At 39.0% G+C, this 20667-nt stretch overlaps 2 protein-coding genes across 12 annotated transcripts in view; one reads left to right on the top strand and one right to left on the bottom strand.

The window, feature by feature from the left end:
* Nucleotides 1-20667, top strand: part of LOC123771697 (platelet-activating factor acetylhydrolase) — a 101300-nt gene that overhangs the window by 23212 nt on the left and 57421 nt on the right. The window lies entirely within an intron of this gene.
* Nucleotides 1586-20667, bottom strand: part of wupA (wings up A) — a 41541-nt gene continuing 22459 nt past the window's right edge. For 8 of the 11 annotated variants that reach the window (XM_069313350.1, XM_069313349.1, XM_069313351.1 and 5 more), the window contains 7 exons: nt 20088-20188; nt 14469-14512; nt 11728-11869; nt 10386-10430; nt 5779-5802; nt 4025-4055; nt 1586-2195 (listed from right to left, as the gene is read on the bottom strand). In XM_069313350.1, the coding sequence (XP_069169451.1) occupies nt 2185-2195; nt 4025-4055; nt 5779-5802; nt 10386-10430; nt 11728-11869; nt 14469-14512; nt 20088-20188 (398 nt within the window). In that variant the 3' untranslated portion in view covers nt 1586-2184. Of the gene's footprint in view, nt 2196-3350; nt 3618-4024; nt 4056-5778; nt 5803-10385; nt 10431-11727; nt 11870-14468; nt 14513-20087; nt 20189-20667 lie in introns of all 11 variants that reach the window. The other 3 variants (XM_045764343.2, XM_045764360.2, XM_045764359.2) reach the window with 3 other exon arrangements.

Raw genomic sequence — 20667 nt, 5'->3', positions numbered from 1 at the left:
AATGTATATATTTTTGTTGCTAATAAAACCTAACCTAACCATCCTAGGCCAAATACACGCTATCTATTAAGAGTTTGGAGAACGTAGAATAAGCTTATAACTCAAACAACGATTTTAGGCACGGTTATTGGAATGAGGTGAATGTAATAGAAATATTATTTCTATTAGTATGTATTTTTATGTTCTTATATCGGTACCAAGTCACAAATGGATCCCAGAGTCCGTAGACTTTCACTGGTCAACAGTTCTTAAAAAAAATCCACTCGACTTCGAGTGCAAAATATAATAGTCACCAGTCTCAAATGTCAGCTGACTTTTTTTTTATAGTACATGTACGTTACTTACATTAAATTTTTCTTTGCTAGTTGGCCTGTAAGCTCAAGTGTGGTCTTAACTGTTCAGAAGTTGACAGGCCTCAAGCCCATAGCCAAACAATTACGCGTAAATTTCGAAGTGATCTTCAGCCAAATTATGTAAATATCTTACCTTAACCATTACTGAAGCGTGACGTTAAATCATTAGTACTAATGAAAATTAAACAGTTGCATTGTATATAGTTTATATAAAATTCAATGTTTATATGCAGGTACGATTTATATTATTAAAATCAATCTATGGGTATGCAATGTTGCAGATTATTTAAAGTGAAGAAAACATAGTGTACTCAAATCGATTTTGTCTTAAGAAATTATATGCCTGATATCTGGATATATGAGGATGAGCTGTTATATATATTGTAAACTTCTCAGTAGGGACTGAGGCTTTGGATGACTTAGCAAGATTATTATAACATATCTTGAGATCTTGAGGTTATCTTGAGATGATTTCGGGGCTCTAGTGTCCCCGCGGCCCAGTCCTCGACCAGGCCTCCACCCCCAGAAAGCAGCCCGTGACCGCTGACTAACACCCAGGTACCTATTATACTGCTAGGTAACAGGGGCATAGGGTGAAAGAAACTCTGCCCATTGTTTCTCGCCGGCGCCCGGGATTGAACCCGGGACCACAGGATCCCAAGACCAGCGTGCTGTCCGCTCGGCCGACCGGCTCCCTGTATATATGTATACAAATCTGAGAACAATGACCCATGGTCTCCCAGTCCCTCCTCCAACTGCAGCAGCGGTGTGGGTCAAGGTCAGACCTCGCGGTGCGTGTTAATTATCTTTCTTGATCCGGTCTCTGATTGCTTGTCACGTCAGCAGTAAATTATGTATACTAAAACTGGCGCTTGTCACCCGCTTTTTGTCCCTAATTTAATATGTAGCGTTCATTAAGATATACTTCAGGTAATTGATAATGTGGTAAACTAATGTGGATCAAATAGACACAGGAGTAATTGTGTTCATAATGAAAGCTGTCTTATCGAGGTTTTCTGAACTAAGTAAGTCGGGTTAATATTCATTTGTATGCTGGCGCTTCTACCTGTTTTTGTCTCGCTGTGGTCCCTGTTTCATGCACGCCGGTTCTTCCAAGTCTGATGCTTGATAAATCTTGGCACTGAACACTGACTTGTACACTTGCAACATTGTCCTCTTAGAGCGTATTTATCTGACCATTCTACAACGTAGGTAAAATAAAACAGCAAACATCAATAATACAAATTTATTATAGATATTAAAGCATTTATATAGATGTTCACAGTCAGTCCATGAAGCTGTCAACGCGAAGAACGAGAATATATAAAGTAAGGGACACAAGCTTGCTTGATAACACCATTGATTCAAGAGAATAGTTGTTCTTTTGTTCATTGTTGATGCGCTCTTGTTTATATTCGATTTCTTCTTGCTTGAAGCTGATGCTCTTTCGTTTCAAATCGATGCTTCTTTATCTTTCTTGTCTTTTAATGATTCTTGTTCGTAATGAATTTCTTCTTGCCGTTTTTTTCAATTGTTATTTCTTAACAATTTCTTGCTGTTTATTGTCGCTTTCATTCATTTTAACATCGGCTCATTCGTTTTGGTTGACGCGAGGTTCGTTGTAAGTAGAGGAGTGATGGCTGTCACTTCCATAGTTCAGAGTAAGAAATGAGAAGATACACTTTGGCGGGACACGAAGAGTAACGATGGACACAAGTTCCACAGAAGACAACCATACGATACAAACACACTTTCCCCTCCTCCTCCTATAGTCTCTGCTGCTGCTGCTGCTGCTGCTGCTGCTACCCCTGCTGGCAGTGGACTAGTCGCCTTACGCAGCCACTGTTGAGGGGGAGACGGTGAAGAAGGTGTTAGTAAAAGTCAGTCGGAGCTGGCTTCGTGTTGTGTTGGTGTTAGGAGTCGCCATTTTGCCTGAGGGTTAGTGGTTGTCTTTGATAGAAGTTGGTGATAGAGCCATTCTACTTATAATGATGTAATTCAATTCACTAAAGTGGGTGTTTTTATGTTTTTTTCAGTTCGTTTTGATGCTATGGTCATGAATTAAGTTATTTTGGGAATATTGTAGCTATTTTGAAAATAAAGTTCTGCCGCACTGGTTTATTTTGCTTGTTGTTGTTGTTAAAGATTCGCTACCTGGAACAAAAAGTTCCAAGTAACACGGGCTATGGTGAGCCCGTATTTTGGTGCTCAGACCTGTTTCTTAAGTGGCGGTGCTGCGAACTCTGCTGTTTGTGTGTGTTAAGAATTGTTTTGGTTTTGAATCTCTTATATTTACTGATGAATGTGAGCCCAAATGTTGGTGTTGAGCCCAAGTTGTGTTATACCAATGTTGAGCTCAAATTACTATGTAAGAGTTTAAGCCCAATTGTTCTGTTGCTATTGCATCGCACTCATTGGATTTCTATTTGTGTTTTGAATCCCAAGTTGTTTTATAACAAAAATTCAGCTTTGATGTGAGCTACAAAAACTTGCCTACATTAAATAATGTCAAATTAATGTTGTAGAATGTACTGCAATGTTGTAGAATTTGTCGTAAAGTATAAAAGCTACCAGAAAATTATTTTTTTCTTGATAAAAATCAGCTAAACTATTTTTTATGGTGGCTGGAGAATTTAGTAAACTCAAGGGTAAGGGTAAATTGGTATGTTTCAGGAAACTCAAGATTAGGGTAAACCTCTGAAAAGTTTCAGAGAATTTTCTTGAACAAATCTTAGACAACATTGATAACATTTAACAAGAACATTGCCATTAAACAATCAATTGCTTTGTTAGGCTACGTTAGATTTATGATTTAAATAGAACAAAAATATGTATGGCGGTTAGACGCTATCTGCTTTTTAGAAATATTGAACCAAAGGCGAGGATTTTAGAACACTGAGAGTTGAGTGTGGGTGTGCAGAAGGTGCCCGTGGGCGGCGTGGGCGGCCTGGCCGAGGGCGGCTTCACTGGCGGCGTGAAGACGCGGAGACACTTTACCTTCCTGGGGTGGCGGAGCTTCACCTTCAGCAGCCGGGGGGGCCTCGCCCTCGGCAGGGGCGGCCTCTGAGGGAGCCTCTTCCGCCGGAGGCTCAGCCAGAGGTTCCTCCGCTGGAGCTTCCTCAGCCGGGGGGGCGTCACCCCCCTCAGCCGGGACAGCCTCAGGGGTGCTCTCTACTGGAGCCGCCTCTGCAGGGGCTCCCTCAGGTGTGACGCCCTCTGCCGGGGCTTCCTGAGAAGCACCGTCATCCGGGGCTCCCTCGGCACCTGTTAGTGTCAAGTTAGTGATGGGGAGAAGAAGGGCCGCATTATTACAAAGATAAGCTCCTCAGCGGAAATAATAATATGCTACAACAAAAGACTGACAAACACACGGACGGACGGTAACTCTACAAAACAATAAACCAAGACAAAACAAAAAAAAAGAGAAATCATAAGTGTGTGATAATTCCGTTAGCCTGTAAGAGAAGCGGGTTAACTCCCCGGGGGAGACCGGCCACTGGGGAGAGCACAGTTCCTCCCCAGTGGCTCCTGCTTAACGGTAATATGATACAACTAAGCACGTCGTCTCAAGTCATGCTACTTCCCCCCCCCCACGTTAACCCTATGACCAGACGACGTGCAGCAGTGAATATGAGGTCAAGGGGTCAACTTTAAGGGCAACACCAACTCACCTTCCTCTGCAGCGGGGCCATCACCCTCCGTCTGTGGGATAGAGATCATCCATTAGCATAGTCAAACATTGTTCTTTGTCAAAAGGCTGGCAAAGACATACACCAAATGTCAGCAAAAGGATATTCGCAACTACTGAAGACTTTAACACTGTTTTATGCATCTCTCGACGCATTAAAACTCGTTTTAGGAGTCAGCAGTTCCCGTACATATCCTGGTGCTACAAATGTTGGTGAATAGAGGAATTGTCTTTGCCTACATTAGCTCTCTTTTGCCATGGTTGTTGAATGTACCTAAGACGTTCCACCAACCATGTCAGAGGTTTGCCCAGTCAGCTAAAGTGCCTCTTACTACGCAAGTCCACTTAAAATGTAAGATAATTGTATCTAAGTGGAAAGTGCAGCAAAACTGTCTTTGCCAGACTCGTAAGTGAAAGACTTCAAAAGTCTACATTTGACTTGGCGAAGGTTACTTGGAAGCTACGTGAATGCTGTACACCAAAATATTATGGCGAAAAGAAAAAAAACAAATAGAATAAGAAAATATATATCCAAGATTTTTTGTTCAAGGAGAAATTTGGATGTTTACAAATATTTGAATCTCGATCAAAATCGATTTATCATCATCTTCAGAGGAGTCCCGTCGAATCGACCTCTTGGATTGGGGGAAGGGGATGGGGGGGATAGTTTGGCTAGAAACACAAGCTTCAAGTCTTCACTAGGCTTTCCTTGACTTTATAAATGAAGATCAAAGCTTGCTTAAATTCTTGCATTAACAGGGAACTGAACATAGTCATAAGCTTTAATTCAGATCTCTGAAGTAAGGTTTTTCTACACGATAAAACTAAATACAAATATCTGCTTGGAATTCTATCACATTCAAAATTAGAAACAAATGGGAATAGTGAGTCGTATTTCCAATATATAATTGGGACAGGAATGTTCACTGCAAAATTTGATAGTTTTTTATATATATATAATTTTAATAACCAATCAAAACATACAAAATTCGTAACTGAAATAACTGCAAATCTCAAAGATTAATAACTTCAAAGTTCAACTAAAAATACATGCAGACTTAAGTGGCACATTATTTTCTTTACTTGTTTAGTCCTTAACGAATCAACTTGTAATATTTTTTATTAAAATATTTACAAGAGGGAAAATCAAGAATTTATTAAAGCAAGCTGGATTGCAGAGCAATAAGAGACATTTCTCGCTCGCATTGGCATCAGTGCGTTGACGAAATAAGAAGAATCGTAGAGGCTATATTTAAGTCTACTAATTGGGCTATTACCATCGTCATACTACTACAGGTTTAAGGACTGATCTCATCTAGGAAAAGAGGGACAAGAAATCATTCTCCTTAAATGAAAAAATAAACCGCAAAGTGAACAGAAAAATCAATACAGTAAAAACAGATGTACCGCCAACCCACCCTCCCAGGACTCAAACTGTGGGCGGTTCATGCGGTACCAGATTCAACATGGGACAGCGGCTAAGTCCATAAACATTAGAGGAATCAAACCTTCCTTGCTCGACTCCTTTCTGATCAGCCATCTTTTAAAATGTATATAAATATATATCTTATATACATTTTTTGTTTACCTTCAGAACTAAGAGTGAATTTTCGTATTAAAACAAGAGCTTAGAGATTATTAGTGATGGGTATTTCTACTTGGCTGATGAGACAAGTGGCACAGGTATAGGGAATGATTCGCTCGAGTGTCTGTGAACCTCACCAGAGAAGCACTTACCGGAGCCTCGCCCTCTTCCCCTTCCTGGAAGAGGCAGAGAGGGAAAAAACAAGTGTTATTTGCAACATCTGTACACAAACATGTCCAAATTCTGGAACAGCACTTAGAAACAGGTTAGTAAGAAGCTCAGATATATATATATCTATATAGATATATAAATATATATATTTTTTACATTTGAATAAGTGGTGTAGATCGTGCGATAAAACGGGTTGACTTGAAATCGCCGCATCGCATTCATTGACTGACTCGGGACCCGTGCTCCTACAATTACGATATGCAAGTGCTCTTCCAGAATTTGAACGTTCCAGTTAACTTACACCTGACATTTCCAGCCACTTCACAATACCCTGCTCCAGAGGATGAGGACCTCTACCGCTAGCTACCAATGTGTCTGATATCGATTTGAGAAATACGGTTTGTGAATCTACTCAATCTAGTTAGCGCATTGTATATCCGTAAAAAATAATTGGTCTATCGATATTAAGTGCTATACGGTCATACTAATTAATATCAATAATGTCATTTTATCCGTTGGTTATTGAAAATTTAATTTTAGTATTTTTAATATGTACGCATTAAGGGTTATTTTTCATTGAATTTAATTTTTTGTACACGTAGCTTGAGACTGCTATCAGAGCTCTAGCGTTGTTCGAACAAAAATTTAGTTTTTCAGAAATAAAAAATAATCATTTCTGGTATCCAGGACTGTAGAAACTATTATCCTTTAAGGAAGAGCGGATCTAGATAACCCAGAATAATACAAATGAAAAATCCTGTACTGTAACCAATTTGTTCTTGATAACTAAAAAAATAAACAGAATCAAACTTTTCTGGTCGGACTAGTGGATGCAGGTAACTGATATTATTATTAGTGAATCGTTAGCCTTAACAACAACAAAATTATAGGTAACTGGTCACTAAGTGGAACCATCAAACCGTCGACTTTCCTGAGTGGAACTTGACTATATTTGTCATGTCTTTCTCTGACTTTATGCGTATTTGGACGCTGTTATTAGCTAATATGTTAACTGTATGTTTATTTATATATTTATTTAGGATGTAAAAAAATTATTGGTTATTTATAATTTTCATTATACTTATTGGTTTAAGATTGTGATACTGCATTTTTCCTGACTCAGGAAGCGCCGACGAGACAAAATATTAAATGTTTAACTCAAAAAGACGAAACTCTTAAAAGAAGTATTATTAAACTGCCTCAAATTCATTAGAGCACCAAGTTAAATTATCCCCAACGACAATAGAGGGGCTAGTAAAGCTACCGAGATGTTTTCAGCATCCAAACACGTTAAATCGTTAGCAAGAAGACAATTATCAAACTGACTGTTGAATTATTTTTGTATTTTTTAACTCGGTGAGATCTAGTGCATAGTGTGGGTGAGGCACTGATAAGCAGTGTGTGCCGGGGTCTCAGGCAGGGGGCTGGCTGTAGGGGGGGTGGGGAGACCGGACGACAAAAAAAAATCAGGCACTTGAGCGCCAAAAAAATACAATTGGAAATGCTGCCATTTCTATGTGGAATATCCAATTGGATAAAGGAGGGGGGGAGGGAAAAAAATTTTCATGCAGCTTTCATTCAGAAAAAAAATGCTGAAATTAAATACACATGTTTTCCATAAAATAAAATATAATTGGAATTGCGTTTACAAAAAATATGCGCATAAAAGTTTCCAAAAGATTAATAAAAAAATCAAGCGATTTTTTGCCAAAGCGCGGTCGGTCAATGTGGCGCAGAGCATATAAACAGATCACATCTGACCAGCCCCGAGCTTGGACCCGATACGGAAGAGTGTCGTACGGACTCACAAGAACAATGACAAGAACAAAACAAAGATATATGACACAATCGGCAAAAATCAACCCAAAGGTTGCAGGTAATCCAGGCCCATTACTCTATACTGTCGTAGCTGGTAATAGGGCCTTCCAGCATGTGACTTAGGTCATTTTCACCGAGGTTGTCATATACTGTAATAGGGAATAGTGTCGTGACTGGAGACTACTAAATATGGTTCCTATGGCTAATCTCCTTTCCAATGTTTATCTTAAAAATTCTATAGTAAAGTTGTTTACAAATAATGATATAGCCTATCAAAATATATTGATTAGTTTCTTGACAATCGTTTATTTAATTAGAAAGAGATTGTTTAAACCTTCATTGATCTAGTCATAAATGCCTATTGTAAAGCTGACCTAAATAATAAAATAAGTACAAAAAAGAGGACTTTATGCCCAAATTGCAAGGATAACTTAGTAGGTGGAGAAAAAGTCTCCCTCAACTAAACAAAATAATAATAGATACAAAGTTATTATGGAGCTGTTCTCATGCGTAAAGGGAAAAAAGATTTGTTTTCAGACTATCATGTATGCAGATATAGAGAGAGAAGCAAGGGATGAATGTAAGTTTGGCCACGGGGAAATGGTTACGCTAACAATGCCTAACTTATAGAAAGATCATTAATAGTCATGCTGGTAAACCTAGAAATATACCTAGAGAAGAAATCATTATTGTGAACATGCTGTTATCACTATACTCTCTAGAAGCTATCATGTATACAGTCTAATCTAATGCTCTAGCTATACCGACGATTGTGTTCGCTTCTGCGTCAATGCTCTAGAGATTGGTTTGATGGACAGCACAAAACACACAAAGGAACTGAGGCTGCTACTACTACTACTTTTAGAACAGGTTTTTGTAAATTGCTATTTAAAACCCATACTTTACAAAAGAGAGAATGTGTGTATGTGTGTGTTTATTTCAACATAAACTGAGAATTAGTAGAAGCGACAACAGAAAAATGTTGTAACAGGAAGCAGTCAGTGGTTGAGCGACTTGACGCGGATGTCGGCGGTGGCCGGTGCAGACTTCCACCATCGCATACTCCGAATAGCTTGACGCTGCTGCAGCAGATAGGGTAGATGTAGCGACACGGGGGTCATCTACATACCTGCAGTACATCTACCGACTACACGAGCCACCGAAGACTGGTTATAAGGCATTACGAGGCCAATTAGTAGCCGCTGTAAGTTGCGTGTGGAAGCAGAGCTCTCTGGTAGAGTAGCGTTTCAGCCACTTTGTGCAGCAAGCGCCGGAGTAATGAGCCTTGTGGTGTGTGTGGGTGTGGGTGTGTGGGTATGTGGGTATGTGGGTGTGTGGGTGTGTGTGTGTGGGTATGTGTGAGATTTATGTAGCTGGGCTGTATTGTCTTGGGTGGGAGGTACCTCAAGGAAGAGTATGGAGGAGCGTTTTGTTGAACACCGAAAAACAATCCTTCTGACAAAAGCAATCTTTCTTTAAAATGTAGGCAGTCATTAGTTATGGATATTCTCATGTGCAACTAATCCAAATGCCCCATAATGTAAAATACATAACAATATTGAGCATGAGTTTAATGTGTTATCATTTTTCCTTTAATTTCTACATCAATTCGAAATATGAGTAAATTTGGCGCAAAAGGTAAACAAAAAGTTGCCATATTCTTGGTTAATAACATGAAACATTGTCTCTGATTAATTAGATTTCAGGTAGCTTTTCATATCTTGTGCTTCAATAAAAAGTGAATTTAAGCTTATTTTCCGAAACAATATTTATGAATTATAATTTTTACTTGATGTACTTGATGTTTAACTGTTACAGAACGCACACTCTCGTCCTTAAAGTGTACCTTTGTAAGGCAAGTGTCGGATGTGAGTTGAGACTGATGGGTGATGTGGGATGTAGCTAGCTTGTTATTACAAATTTGCAGTGGGTTCAGAGACACCGGGATTCACAAGGACCAGCCATACAGCTCATCCTTGCAAAACACTCCATCTCGTCTGGACCAATTGCTTAACACGTATATTCTTCTGATGTGAAAACAAAGGTCCACTAACGAGGCTTCAGTACCATGAGACTGCTAAAAAAAGCCTCTTAAACTACTTTTAATAGTTAATGAACAGCATCTACACTACTTGTTAATCACAAAAAGCTGACTCCTAATTACTGTGTAGAGTTGGGCAGTGTAGGAACCCTGTGACCTTGTGAGACATGGGGTCATAACAAGGTCGCTCAACTAAGCGATGTAAACCTTCGCTGACCTCATCCCATAAGGAATGGAAGGTCTACAGTGACCGAGTGTTGGGTCTGTATGGGTTGAACTGTAGGACAGTGACGTGTGGGTTTGGGGAGAAATGTTAGTATGACGGGTTGAAGTGTGGATGTACCCAAGAGTTTAAGTATTTGCTTAGAGAATGTTAGGTCATAATGTGATGTCCATTGGAATGGAGATTATGAGTGTGAATGAAGTGCATCTCCTTAGGTTTGTCTATTTTGTTGTCATGGTTCTGTAATTGTTCTAATATGGAGAAAGTCAGTATATATATATAGGGTGTAAGTTCGGAGAATCTTGAAATGTAGGGAGAAAGTTTAGAGGATCTTGAAGTGGAAGGAGGAAGTATTGAGGGTTCTGCCATGGAAGACGTATGAAAGGTATTGGCATGGAATATGTAAATCTGGAGGGTCTTGGAATGAATTGTGCACGTATGGAGTGTAAAGTGTATCGTGGAGTGCGTGTGGACCGCGGGATGGCCTTGGTACCCTCTCTCTTTACCTTCTTAGTGGCTCCAGGACCGCCGGCTGCCCAGTCAGGCTTTGTCTGTGCCACAGAGAGAATGACGTCATGAATTTGAGTCGCTTACAAACAAAAACAAAACAAAAAGATGCTGCTCTGGACTCGCACAAATAGAAAAACAGAAACAAAGAACGAAAATAACACTAAGAAAAATAATAGAACCAGACACCATCTTGGACAAAAAGAAACGAAATATTTTTGACACAAAATGAGACGAATAAATATGACTCGGACAAAAACAAAATAAATTATTTAGAAAAGAAACAAACTCCACCTCAGTGTACGGACTAAAAGAAAAAAGCAGTTACTACATTATTTAATGTTTATAACTGGTCAGTGGGCCACTATCTCACATTTTCTATTTGTGGTCCCTGTAAGGTCGATTTCCAAAGATGTGGTAAAATGTCCAAAACAATGGATTGGATTAAAGAACCACCAAAGCAGCATTTAGACTAGAAAAAGCCGTTTCATATCGGCAAAACAGATATTGGCTGCTTTGGCTTAAATAAAGAATCAGCGATTTAAAATATTACCATTTTTCTTTCATTTTTTTTAAATTTGTGTTGATCACATTATTTGGCCAATTAGTATTATAAAAAAAAATTCTATACAAGTTTCGTGGTCATGCGAAAATGCACGACCCAATCGCTGCCTTGAAATTCCTGAAAATGTTCAAAAATTTTCAAGCAGGAAGGAATTTTTTTTATTCACTTTTTTGTGAGTGAACTTCATTTGGACACAAAAGGCAGGGATAATTTTGAACACCAATGCATGACAGGGGGGGGGGTGTAACTTGTCTTATTATGGATGGGGGAGGTTACTTATTCGATTTTTTTTTGTCAGGGACACCGTCTTAATGAGCCCTCTATCATTGGAAAGATATATATTTTTAAACATTATCTAGGTAGGGATAACTCAGATTCAACTGTCCATTAGCCTGCTAAGACCGTCTTAACTGTGTATTTTTTTTGGGTGGACAAATAAAAAGAAATGAAAATACTAAATAAATAACAATGAAAATATTACATCAATATCTAGAAACATTCCACTGACAAAGACCAAAAGCATATTAAACAGAATTTATCATCATATAAAATATTTTTATAAGCAGGATGACACGTGAATCTTGTCAGAATTCTCTATAAGGGAGTTCCATTGAAGGAAATTAATCCCAACTTATTTGATGTACAAATCATGAAACTAATCTACATCTAACACATAGGTATTTAATTCAGTTCACACGGGAAGTATTCAGAACTTATAAAACGTCGAGCTTACTAAACCTTATGATAGGTACTTAATACAAAAAAAAAATACTCACCGCGCCCTTGTCGTCCTCAAGTTCAAACTCCTTCTTTTTCACAGTCTTGAGCTGATTCCTGAAGTTGAACTCTGCAGCCTTCTTTTGCAGCTTAGCGAATTTGTTCTCGTATTTGGAGACCTTCTTTAGAGTAGGCTTGATGCTTTGTAATAGAAAGGACGAGAGGAATCGTGAGTGATATAACTCATGTATAAAATTAAGAGTAATAAGCAACAGTGGCGGTGTAAAGTTATGCGGTGATGTCTGAAACAAGACCCAAGAAGTCAGGCTTTATTATGTAAAATGACGTCCGGATAGTTGAATTTAGTACCGCTTTCAAATAAACTATATTGTAATGCGAATATGAACCCCAAAGGACTTCAAGTAGCGCTGAGACTAATGTCTTAAATGACCAGTGATGTAGATAGCTTCCATTTTATAACCAGAAGATTTTTTTCGAAATTTAGACTTGAATACTATTATAAAAAAAATCGGAATTACATACAAATTTATCTTATTAACTTGGAATGTACCTGAATTACATATATAGTCTTGTATGTTCTAGATTTATTGTGAAATTGAAGATAATGTCTGTCAAAACACTGATTTCCTGACAAATCAGATATTCTGAATTGTCGGAATTCATTTAATGATTAATAATTTTGCTTGTATATTATATGCTGCTCTACAATTTATCTCTGCCTGGATCACTGCTAAAGATAGTTCAAATATATTGCACTTCAAAATGCACAAGGAAAACTAGTAATGCAGGATAAAGACAACAAAATCTTGAGAAAACACCATTATCTTTGCGACAAGGTCATTTTCGTGGGAAAAACGCCATTACTGATGAAAAAAACACAATTGCCAAAGGGAAAAAACATACCCGTTGAGACAAAAAAATAAAGCACCGGTAGAAATAAATTCAGAATTTAACAAAATGCAAATTCTGCTCCATGAAATTACTATAATTATACTTTCTGTTTATGTTAACTTGTTGAATACTATGACTTTTTTATCGGTGCAAAAAGCTTCCGGATCAATCTGACTTTTTTTTTTTTACTTAATCTGCCATACATTGACGCTGAAACTCGTTCCATCCCTAAATTTCAGTCGCAGAGTGTAGTCCATAACAAGTTTCAGAGAGGTGATGGAGTGTTTTATGTAAATGTTGAGAGTTTATATGGAAAAACTCACGAAGTATCGAAATGTTAGTTAATAATTCATAAGAGCAGAACAATTACATAGATTTTTATACATAAACTATATAAAATATAACATACGAATTATATATATATATATATATATATATATATATATATATATATATATATATATATATATATATATATATATTATATGTATGTTATAAATCTATAATATATATATATAATATATATACATATATATATATACATTCCTCGGGTGCCATATATTCTCTTCTCCGAGGTGAAGGGTACCCTACTAATACAATCAGAGGTGGTATCCAGATATATATATGTAATATTATTATTGTATATATTATCATAAAGTTTTCAAAAATAATTGCTCAACTAAACATAATTTTAAAGCATGTAATATGATAAACAATATAGTAGCATCGGCCAACAAAGATTAATAGTAAAATATAATAACAAATAAATTAAAACTAAATTCGTCTTAAAGTTATCAGTATGAGAATCTTTAAGACAAGCAATAATTAAATACAACGCGCCATATATAATTTCTACAGTCCAGTCCACGTCAGATTAAATAAAATAAATTTTTAGTTTGTACCATTTAAGTATGGTGAATGTTTTTCATAGAAAATAAAATTAATTTACATGTAACTGTATTTGTCTAGAAGAGTAACTATTGGTTTAAATTGACGTTTTTCACCATAGAAACTAGTAGGAAGCAGGTTCTCATAAATACTTTTATTAACTATTACATTTCTCTGCCTGTTATTAAAGTAAGATAGATCTTGGTTTATATGCATAAAAATCATTAGTTAGAAGAATTTAGACTAATGTGTCATCGTTATATCCTAAAATGTCTAGAAGTTATTTATGTTTGAGACTTAGTTTTTAGTCTTATTACTATTATTTATGCTCTCTTGATTTTTATGAAGAAACTAAATATTATGTAGGCTTTTGTTTAACAAATTGCTCTTTCTTACGTGCCAATATCAAAATTTTATTTATAAATTCTGTATACCCAAGAAAATATATACATTTAATTTGAATTTTGTTTACGTATGTTCCATGTGTCATTTTATAAACAATTTATTTTTTAAGGGTTAATAACCTTCCAGAAATTTGATGGGCCATAAGCTCACCATCAAACCAAATAGGAAAATATTAATTATCAATAATATTACGTATTAAACAAAACATTAAACCTAAAGTTAAATAATAACAATATTAACAATAATAATTATCATCTGTGCTGGAACTGTAGTCGATTATAGGATCTGGCGCGAGAGTTTATAATGATAGGCAAAACAAGAGAGGAACTCCAGGTCATAAGGGTGTTATTGCGGTTCCAGGAAACACATACCGACACCTTTATCACCTGTGGGGGAAATAAAAGGTCCGTCCGCAAAATCAGAAGCTGCGCAAGTTTTAACTTTATTTTATATAGAATCTTCATTTTAAATTATTTAGTTTATATTTAAGGGTTTATCATGCGTGAGAATTATGTCATTTGTTTTACCATATGACGCCATTGGGTCTGTCTAATTACACGAACGGACCATTAACGAATTGGATATAGATACTTACAATTTGCCACGCAGATCGTTGACTTGAATGTTGAGCTCGTTGATCTAGAAGATGCAGGAAGGCAGTTAAGATATGATTAAAAGTCGTGCAGTTGTTTTGGTATTTTTATGGGGCAAAGTTTAACTTCTGTAAGAGGACTTTCTGGGTAAAGTATTAACGTTATTCAAACTTTAAAGATTAAAATGCTTTTCTATGTATTACAGTTCACTACTATATATGTTGTTTGGAAATTTATTACTGAATAGTTTATTCCTATTACGTTTAACCTTTAAATGTTTTGAAAGGCAAATTTCCCAGACATTGGAGCAGCGATGGCTACTACTTATATATATATAGTGGCTGATGTAGAGGTGTTGAGGTTATATTAAACCAATTAAGCAAAGCCAGAGCCTGCATCATAAGAATTCGAGCGACAAGCATTAAAAAGTGATCAATTTTTAACATGGAAAAATGCATGGAAGCAAATTAACTAATGCTTAACTTTTATCATTAAATCTTAAATATTTTGAGATATTGATCTGATAACTTTTTTCGCGTATATCAAATAAAGAAATGACAAAATAATTCATGAAATAAACATTATAAATGTGATCAAATAAATTAAACTAATAAATTAACACAGAGACTACACAACACAGTGACTGTTAGCTGAATCGTTAGATAGTTAAAAGATACAGAGGAGGGAGAAATTATAATCATATTTCGACACGTGACAAAGACTTAATTAAATCAAAGAAACAAAGGAGATTACGACCAAAAATGGGATCAAGGAGGAAGGTAAAAAAAAAAAAAAAGTCCCGTATAAGAATAAACGGAACTTGATAAAACTCGCTTGACAAACAAAAATTTTGCCAAAAACTCAAAATATTTTAGTCTTTTCCACCGTCTTTATTATTTTAGTTTCTGTATCTTTTAATATGCTTTCTACTGCAAGAGCTGCAAAGTTTAGCCTAGACAGTATTAAGTAATCTAGAGGCCACTACAAAACTTCCCTCTTCTAGTAAGCCCAACACTTACTAGTCTACATTAAAATATATATACCTTCATCTCCTCCCCAGTCTTGAAAACGAAATTATAATGATGATGATAATAATGATAATTCAACATAAAACACATACCAAGGAAGAAAAAATAAAGACCTGAAATATTAATTAAAATGAGAGTAGGGAGTAGAGTAACTAATTACATTTTTTAAGGCCTAAAGTTGTATCCGTCCTGCTGATAGGACTGGGATCAAAATGAAGACTTCAAGTTGGTTGGTTTAATGTATCAATACTTGTCCAATCTTTCCTTCAAGATTGGGGATAGGAGGATATTCTAGAGACAGTCAGGAGACTTAATTCGACATTTTGAGACAATCCAGTGGCAAAGTTAATGGTCGTTACCGAGCCAATCGTTAGTAGTTTAAGAGCATTCGAGGCTACTGGTTGGTCCATCTACTGATATAGACTGTGGGTGCCAACCAATACATATCACTGTCCTCCGGTGTGGATGATCTGCCAGTTGAATTAATAAATTGGAAAATTTATTGATGAACTGGCGGTGTCGAATTAAAGTTTCCTGTCTGAATTAATACTACGGTTTAAATTATATTGTGCGCGACGCTGAAAGAGCACGAGGATGTGGGTTCACCCCATATCCACTTTGCCTGTGTGTGGCCCACGTCTCTTTCAGCGACAAAAGTTTCTGCTCCAAGCGGTCTGCAAAATCTAGAATTCTGCTGTTAGTCACTCCGTTTGCCACCAAGAAGGGAGTTGCGTGTTCTGATTAGTGGCTCTAAGTGTCCGTGGTTATTTGAGGTTGAGCGGGACCAAGACTGGCTTGAGGAGAGCGGGGTATGTTCTTCCTTACCGTGTCCATATATGATAGAACGCTGAGAACGGCCGCCACTCTAAACCTTCACACAACTGTACACATATACTGTTCTATACATTAAAGCACTTTTTTAATACATTTGAGAGGTTGAGGAGGAGAGTTTAGAGGAGGTGATCTTGGCTGTCTAGCACGTATGAACACGGGAGTGCTCTGCTGGTCCGTACAAAGTCCCCAGGGAGGCGGAAACCAAAAAACAGTAACCTAGGCTTCGCACATTGAGGAAGGTTCTAGCCGACACCCAGGCCTGCTTCTATGGAGGAATTCAACAGTGTATGGCACTTCCTTATTGAGTATTTTTTTGTATATTTTACCTGTTGTCTGGTTGGATGTGAAAAGCTTACATAACTTCCTTTTTTTCGGGACAGGTTTGCTATCGTCAAAAAAATGTTTTATGTGCCCGTATCGTAGGTGAAGCTCAAAAAAAAAAAGGTTTTGCAAAATAAATGCAAATGTCATTCAAAAATAAAAAATGCAGGTGAGGAAAATCTATAGATAAGAAAAAACGAAGAGAAAGGGTAATAAAAGTTTGCCTTCGGCAGGTGCTGAGAGTATGAAGTGCCATACATGGGGAGGTGGGTTGACCTCAGCGGGCCGCGTGCTGCCCTGGGGACTGCGGGGAGGGGGCTCACACGGTGCCAGGTCAGGTAAGGTCACGCTAGAAGGGGTTAAAACTGGGGCACAAGAGGGGGCCCCCAAAAGAGCCTCACGAGGAAGCGAGGACCCCCTCCCGGCGCCCGGGTCGGAGACGCATGCAGTGTTACCAGCTGTTGGGTTAGCAAGCGGTTGGGGGGGAGGGGGGGTGTAGGGAGAGGAGGCATCGAGCCCATTTCGAGAGGGACTCGTCCTACACCTAAGGACTTGGCTATACACTGGAGGGTGTTGGGAATTAGTAATGCCCTCCGAAGCTAACGTGTGGTACCATTAAGCTCAACAAACGGTTTGCCCAGCCCTGGACGAGTAGCAAGAGAATGGGAAGCCAAACGAAGATATTTATAGAAAAATGCAATTATGTTGTTTGCACAAAAGCATTGGAAGTTAGTCAAAATAATAATAACAATAATAATAAGAGAATTGATGCCTCTTGCATAAGGGGAGTCGAACGGGTATGTTTGGGACGTGATTTGATTGACTTTCTCTCTGGCAGGAAGCTGGCCCCAGACACAAAGGAACACTGATCTAAGCACACCTGATGGTGCAGCCCTCAGCCTTGCAAGCCTGGCTGAGCATCACCATCTCAGCACTGGGGTAGGGGCGGTGGCAGAGCTTGGGTCGGAACTCTGCGGCACTAGGCGATGGCCGGCGGGCAGTCCTACCAAGCCCCACCACCGCCGACCCCCTGCATCACTACACTCATCTACTCTCACATATCACCACTAGAGTGGCACTTTCGCAAACTATTACTTGGCAACACTGAATGTTTTAGCATCTACTCAAGTATACATTGAAGACCTATGCAAAAAGTGTCTGTATTTTTTAAAAAGTATACAGAGTATTTTAGAAAATTAAAAAGAAAAATATTTTTGAGCTGAATCTTGCCATGAATGAGGCATCTCTCTAATACAGGGAGAGTGAGTTAATGAAGCAGAGGGAAGCGGCTAGCAAGCCGCTTCCCTCACACTGAGAAGCCACACCACTGCATGAAGGACGACCAGTGATGCGCACACTGCCCCGATCACACAGCGTGCGCTAGGGCTGTCACGGTTCACCCTTCAGGGATTCCTTCCACTCAGGAGACTCCCATGCGCCCTGAGCACCGTGCTATCCAGCGGAGCAGCGTACACATACTATTCAGCCACCAGGATGTACATCATAGGGGTGATGTACAGCCCCCAGCTATCTGACTGGTCCACTGTTGATCAACCACGTCTGGGTTACTAGGGATGTGTGTGGTAGCAAGGGTAGGTAGAGGTGGTTATGATGCTGGTAAGTGGATGGGGCACTGGATGTGGTAGTGTTGCTGGTGCGGAGGAGGACCAGACACCAGAGTCTCGATCCCTGGTGCCCTCAGCTGGGTTGACAGCAATAACAACAGCAGCAGCAGCAGCAGCAGCAGGATGGAAGAAGCGAGTGCATTGGTCAACCCTTGCTTCCAGTAAGTGTGCACTTCATACAAATTTAGGGTTTGCTCTACCGTCTAATGCACTCCTCACTACTCTATCGTCAGCTACAGCCAGAGAATTGCATATCATTTGACAAAGTGTCCCGTGGAGTGGGTGGGGGGAAGGCAATAGGAATACTGAACGGTGTGGAGGAGCAACTTGGTGGCTTGGGGGAGGGTGGTAATGTTTGCGTGGGTGGGCACGGGAGGGACAACGAATGGCGTAAAGGAGGGGCAGGCGTCGCGAGATGGTCCAGGGCTGGTCAAGCCGCGGTAGTCACACAGCACAACTACCACTCCCGACTTGTGCAAGGAGGCCGGGCCACTGTACCTCGTAATCTCTCCTGCGAACCTCATATTCGAGGTCCCATTTCTGGGACTCGCAAAGGAACAAACGCTCGTGGTATTCCTTGCAGATTTCCCTAAGTGCGTCTATAACAGAATGTCTCGTTAAAGTATGACAGGAGCGAGCAAACAAGCTCTCGTGAGAAATGAAAGCAGTACAACAGGTAAAACATACATACATATGGATATCGAACTGAAATTTAGCCATAACTAATGGGTGGCAATAACGATGATTTTTGGGGTGATATCATGACAAGAGATATCTCAGGAATGGGCATCTATCAATGGATGAAGTGAAGCCCTCCATAAGAAACAGCCTGCAAGGGAAGAGAATTACTAGAGGACACTGGCTGTGGTAAGGCCCCTGAGGGACGCCGAGGCCACACTACTAGCAGTTGAAGGCCACAGTCAGCGTGCACTAGCTAGCGAGGAGGCATTCTGCACCCCCCCGCTGTTACCTGATAGTCCTTCATTTTGATCTGGTGCTCCAGATCCCATTTGTCACCCTCAAGGCCTTCAATGCGATTATGGAATTCCCTACACAGTTTTGCAAGCTCAGCTACAAAAATAGAAAATAAAACTAAAATTAGGGCAGTATCCCTAAAGCTGTTTTATTTTTTTACGGTGACTGTGGCGTTGCTTCAAACTCCTCCAACGCGATGGTCTCTGGAAACACATAGAGAGACAGACACACACGCACACACAAACACACACGGAGCTACACACACATGTTGGAGTTGTGGTGTGCAGTGCAGGGAGGTAGTGGTGGAGTGAACGCATAGGGTGGAGAGGTAATAAAATAGTCCAAAACCAAAGAAAACAATAGCTTCTCAGCTAATCTCATCACTCGAACTAAAAAACAAGGTATAAAATAAGACACTCATCATCAGCATAACGTGACATGATTTTGGTAAACGACTACAAAAGGTCACGATCGTTTCTCAGCGGTCAGGTTACAAGCGGTGGAAATTATCAAAGAAAAAGGGCGGAAAAAATATTTTAAAAAAGAATTGAACAAAATGTGCAGGGGAAAATATTCTAAAAGAGACACATTCGGTGTTTACGGTGGGACCGGTAGATTGAATGAAGGTTCGTGTTGACAACATTCATCTCAATCCCTCCCCCTTCCCCTAGCTTTCCCGCCCGACCAACCATCCAACCATTATCGATGGTCCATGATAAAATCACGTTCAAAGACAAAAACACAAAAAAACTGGTTGGTGAAGGTAAAAGAGCGGTAGTTTTGGTAGAGGGTGGTTGGTTGAGGGATAGTTGATAGGGGCCCATCTAGCTATACAAACCTCATAATCCTTGCGAATGATCTCCAACTCCACGTCATACTTATCGCTCTCAATCTGGGCGGCGTGATCGTAGTATTCTTTAATAATAGCGCGGAGCTGTTCTGTTGAGGGAGAGTTAAGTGGGAACTGTTCAACAGCTCGGGGCTTGGGAGGGTAAACACACTCAACACACACCTGGTCCTCCCCACACGCCTATACGGGTGCGATACTGACCAACACAAACATAATGGAAACTTGAGAGATCTATGTAGATGGGGGTTTGTGTCAGACGCGGAACCGTAGAGACAAAGCATGGCGAATCTTCTTTCCCCGGCGACCGCTTGCGACGAGGGGGAACTTAAGTATTTAATTCTGTATTTAAATTCATTATAGCGATGCTTATTTACCAAGGTGTTCTTATGTCTTCTCGTTTATATCAATATCGGCAGATTTATTTATCAAAAAAGTGACTTTGGGTTCTTTTATTTGGGAATTATTTAAGATATGTTTATGATTGGAATTATTTGTTAACTTACTGCTTAGGATCTCGATAAGAGAGCAAGTAATCTTTAGTTAAACTAATTGATCAGAAAATATCCAT

This window comes from Procambarus clarkii, chromosome 75, assembly GCF_040958095.1.
Source record: "Procambarus clarkii isolate CNS0578487 chromosome 75, FALCON_Pclarkii_2.0, whole genome shotgun sequence".
Taxonomy (NCBI): domain Eukaryota; kingdom Metazoa; phylum Arthropoda; class Malacostraca; order Decapoda; family Cambaridae; genus Procambarus; species Procambarus clarkii.
Note: the sequence above shows the minus strand (reverse complement) of the source record. Positions and strands in the feature narration are given on the sequence as shown.